The 3,901-nt window shown below is 48.2% G+C and overlaps 1 protein-coding gene across 1 annotated transcript; it reads right to left on the bottom strand.

Moving 5' to 3' along the window:
- Positions 1 to 342: 342 nt before the first annotated feature.
- LOC18447660 (amine oxidase [copper-containing] gamma 1) lies at positions 343 to 3,223 on the bottom strand. The gene is made up of 5 exons (XM_006857754.4): positions 1,859 to 3,223; positions 1,587 to 1,700; positions 969 to 1,430; positions 782 to 879; positions 343 to 704 (listed from the first exon to the last, which is right to left on the bottom strand). Exons 1-5 carry the CDS (start codon positions 3,200 to 3,202, stop codon positions 482 to 484), a joined length of 2,241 nt encoding a protein of 746 aa, XP_006857816.2. The 5' UTR covers positions 3,203 to 3,223; the 3' UTR covers positions 343 to 481.
- Positions 3,224 to 3,901: the final 678 nt, after the last annotated feature.

Raw genomic sequence — 3,901 nt, 5'->3', positions numbered from 1 at the left:
ATCTAGTGTAAAAGGTATTAACGCACTATCAGGTGCAAAGAAAAACTGAATGATTTTAGAATCACACTGGATCTTGTTTTCCTTGCACCAACGCAGTTTATAAACCCCTTTTTTGTTTCTAAATCTTTAAGTCATGATTCAATAGCATTAGGTTTTGGCAGCCGATTTTCTATTATGTACCAATTGGCACTCAACAATATTGCCCCATCCCTCCATCCAATCATTAGGATCTTTTAATAAAAGCCATTGGGAGGGAACACTTCATTGGATTATGCCTTATCCCCAAGTCACTAAAAAAACTTATTAGCTATATTTGCTACTAATTAATGACAAAGGTGGGAGTGGGTCAAATTTTTCAGGGACATATTTTACCATCATCATCTATATATACAGCTGCTTCACATATGGGAGCACCCATGCATCTACATGCACCCTTTATTTTATGCAAAGGAGAAAAGGCACAACACAAGCGGGACTGTCTTCAACTTCCATAAGCAGAGGAAGAAGCTGCAGCACAAACAGGAAGGTCCATCTCAAAGTTGGGGGGCATCCCAAGGATAGGATTGGCTTCGAAAAAGTTGACGGGCTTCAGATCAAAACTTGCACTGACAGTAGGCATGATGGGGAAATCCTCTTGGCATGGTATGTGGTGGAAACCCAGCGTATACCATAGAACAATGTCCCTGTTCTCGATCTCCCTGTTCCTGTCAAAGACCATTAATTTGTTAATTCAGGACTCACTTTTGGACAATAAACTAAGTGTCGTGGGTTTGCTTGGTACCTTTCTGACCAGACCGCCAGGGTATCATCCCCATGGCTTTGATAGACAAGCAGGCCACCAGCCCATTCCTCGCTCTTGTTGTATGGAGTAACCCATATCTGATAGCCCAAGGCAAGGATGAAAATGTTAAAAAAATGGGAGCATGAGAAACAAAACCAATGGAGACCGTAAAAGGGAGAGGACTCACTTGGTTGTTCGTGAATGAACCTCTCATCTGCGGAGGATCCTCATGGTCCAGCAGGCTGGCTGCTGTAGCAGCAGGCACCACTTTATAGCCAACGGGATTTCCAACCCTGGTCTTCTTGGTGGGATTGACGAGGTGGAACTCGGATGGTTGATAAAGGCCGAGCTTGATTTGGGCATCCTTTTCTGTTTTAGCAACACTCCTGCGAGCCTTGAGGTAGCTCTTGCGAGGGGACTCTCCGGCTTCTGTCGCCTGCTTCACGAGCTCCACCTTCACAAATGAGTTGTTGGAGCCATCCACGTCCATGTCAAGGTAGAAGGTGATGAAATGGTCATGGATCACACCAATTACATTCTCAGATAACAGAGTCCCGTGCAAGTCCTCTTCTTCATTTCCTCCTCCTCGGCTCATGGGGACGCTCTCGTGAGAGCTACCTTTAATCATCAAAATCCCGCTCAGTCCTACCTGCGCATTGTTTATTGGAAATTTAAGTGTTGAGATGGATGCGTAAGATAAGGAAAGGATAGGCACCAAGTAAAGCTATAGGTGGATATGCCTTAAGGTGAAAGTTGAGATTACCATGGAGAATGGCCTCTAGGGCCATGGTACAATACCACCTACCTTTCCACGGATGAGCCCATCAGTCTGAAACTCCCAGTCCACGATATAATCATAGTTTGCAACTGAGGCAGCCATACGCACCACCAGGGTCACCTTTGGCCTCACCTCTCGGATCTGTTTGTTGTTGTTTCATTGTGCCCAAGTTTGTCAATGCAACAGGAAACAAAGAGGAGCAAGTTCATATTGATTGCTATACTATGCGTTGCTGGGGCACTAGAAAGAAGTGAAGAAAAACAGACATGAGCAAGCACGAGCAGCAACATCACTTTTACCTGCATACCAGTAATGGGACACTCGGTGTGTCTCCATGCTATGTCGCCCCCATAGCTTTCAAATATGCATATCATGTTGGCACGCACATAGGGGGTCCCATCGGAGCTGGCGAAGACACCATCCATGTAATAGGAGTTGCGAGGGCAGTCATTGAGAGGGTCCAGAGGCATGGCCAGCAGGCCGAATCCGTATTCTCCAGCATCCATATACGTCTTGAAATACCAAGCATCGGAGGGATCCATGTAGGGAACGAACAGCTCAGACACAGACCCTTTGTACAGCACACTCCGTGGCTCCCCTGATACCGGGTCGCGGAAGGAAGCCTGGGATATGATCACACCTGCACGTGGATCAGCCTTGAGGTGGAAGTCCCAGCTCCCCCACCTGACCTGGTGCCCCTCCACCACCTTGAAACTCGGGCCTTTGTGCTGCTCCATGGAGATGGGGTTTAAAAGGCGTTGCCCCCCAGCCTTGTGGTGTTGATTTTTCTTCTGTGATTCATATCGATAGTCGGTACCTCCTGCCTTGGGCACTGGAATGCCTCTCCCCACATCAGATATCTTCACCACCTTCTTGGTGTCCAAATCAACCAACACCGTAAGGCCCTCTATGGGTCTCATGTAGAAATTGGCGGTGCCCTCCATTGAGTAGCACTGCACCTTGACCAACCTTCTACCATCCTCCTCCGGCCCCCCGTACCATCCGCCGGTGAGTGGCAAGCAGGCAAGGTCTGCCAGCTCCACCCCCCGACTTCTGATGGTCCTGTTGAACTCAGCATCTGCCAGAGGGATGGCAGTGGCAGCAGTCATGTCCTCGATGGTCATGGGGGGATAACCAGAGGTGGTGCTTACCTTGTCCTGGACCACGTGGCCCGAGCTCAGGTCTATGGAGAGCTGGTGAGACCTCCCACCCACCAGGGTCACCACAGAGGCTTTGCGGGTGGGAAGGGGGTTCTTCCCTTTGTTCCATGCCAACACCTCCCCTTTTTCGGGTTCCTCAAGGACCAAGGAGTGGATGGATGAGGAGGTATCAGGGTTGTAGTTGGATAGTATTCTTTTTACCTTACTGAATTCTTGGATAGTGAGGGGATCGAGGGGATGATGGGGAACCTCCTTCTGGTGGTCGACTTGCTCAAAGAACATGTCCCTACCCCTCCGGGGCTCCCTGAGAACACTCTTCTTCTGTTGTTTTCTGAGAGTGTGGTTTCCAATAACAGAAGAAGCAGCAGCAAGGAGTTGGTCCTCTTGGGTCCCAGAGTGCATGAGAAGAAGCAAGAGTGCCATGGCCCCTCCTACCAGGAGGAGGAGGAACGACAGCCGGAGTAGCAGGCGGCCTTCCATCATTAGGTAGCAACCAACAGAACCGAGAGAGGGGTGTGGAGGTTATTTATTCAATAAGATAACCAGGGATGGGCAAAGTTGAAACATTGGCATGGTGGGTGACTTCTCCATCTCATTGAAAAAGGGATGATGAGGCTATAGTTCCCATTTAGGGAGTGACGGTGAGAGAGGAGGGAAAAGCTTTGCTTTAGTGAGTGCCAGGGGCTTGAATGAGATTACCTCCTGGTGGCGACCTTTTTCTTTTGTTTTTATGCAGGAGTGGAATCTACGAGTGCAAAACAAAATTAGGAGTTTTTGTACTGTCTTTGACTTGGGATAGACAGATGACGATGTTTGTGGGCATATTCATCGTATCCATCCTGAATACCGACTTTGCCTTCCTCTCTTCAAGAGAGAGTGAGTGAGTGGGTGTCGGAATCTTTCGTCGCTCTTACCCACACAAGATTCTCCCTGTTGTTATTATATATCTCTTGGGAGAGCGTTTCATGGCGTCATCCTGATGGCCGGCTAAAAAGAAGGGCCTACTCAAAATTGACACGAGATTTTTTTATGGGGATGGGGGTGAGAGTCCCTCATGCCCCACCTACACACCCATATTTTAATAACATATGGGTGGAAAAGGAGGCTAGGAAAATGTTGGTTCCCTGGTAAACTTACGTATGAATAAGGGCTAGATATTACATTGAAAAGAGTTTATTTTGG

The sequence above is a fragment of the Amborella trichopoda genome, chromosome 9 (assembly GCF_054954075.1).
Source record: "Amborella trichopoda isolate Santa Cruz 75 chromosome 9, AtrichopodaSantaCruz75HAP2 v2.0, whole genome shotgun sequence".
NCBI lineage: Eukaryota > Viridiplantae > Streptophyta > Magnoliopsida > Amborellales > Amborellaceae > Amborella > Amborella trichopoda.
The sequence above is the reverse complement of the archived record's forward strand: the minus strand, read 5'-3'. Positions and strand labels throughout refer to the sequence as shown.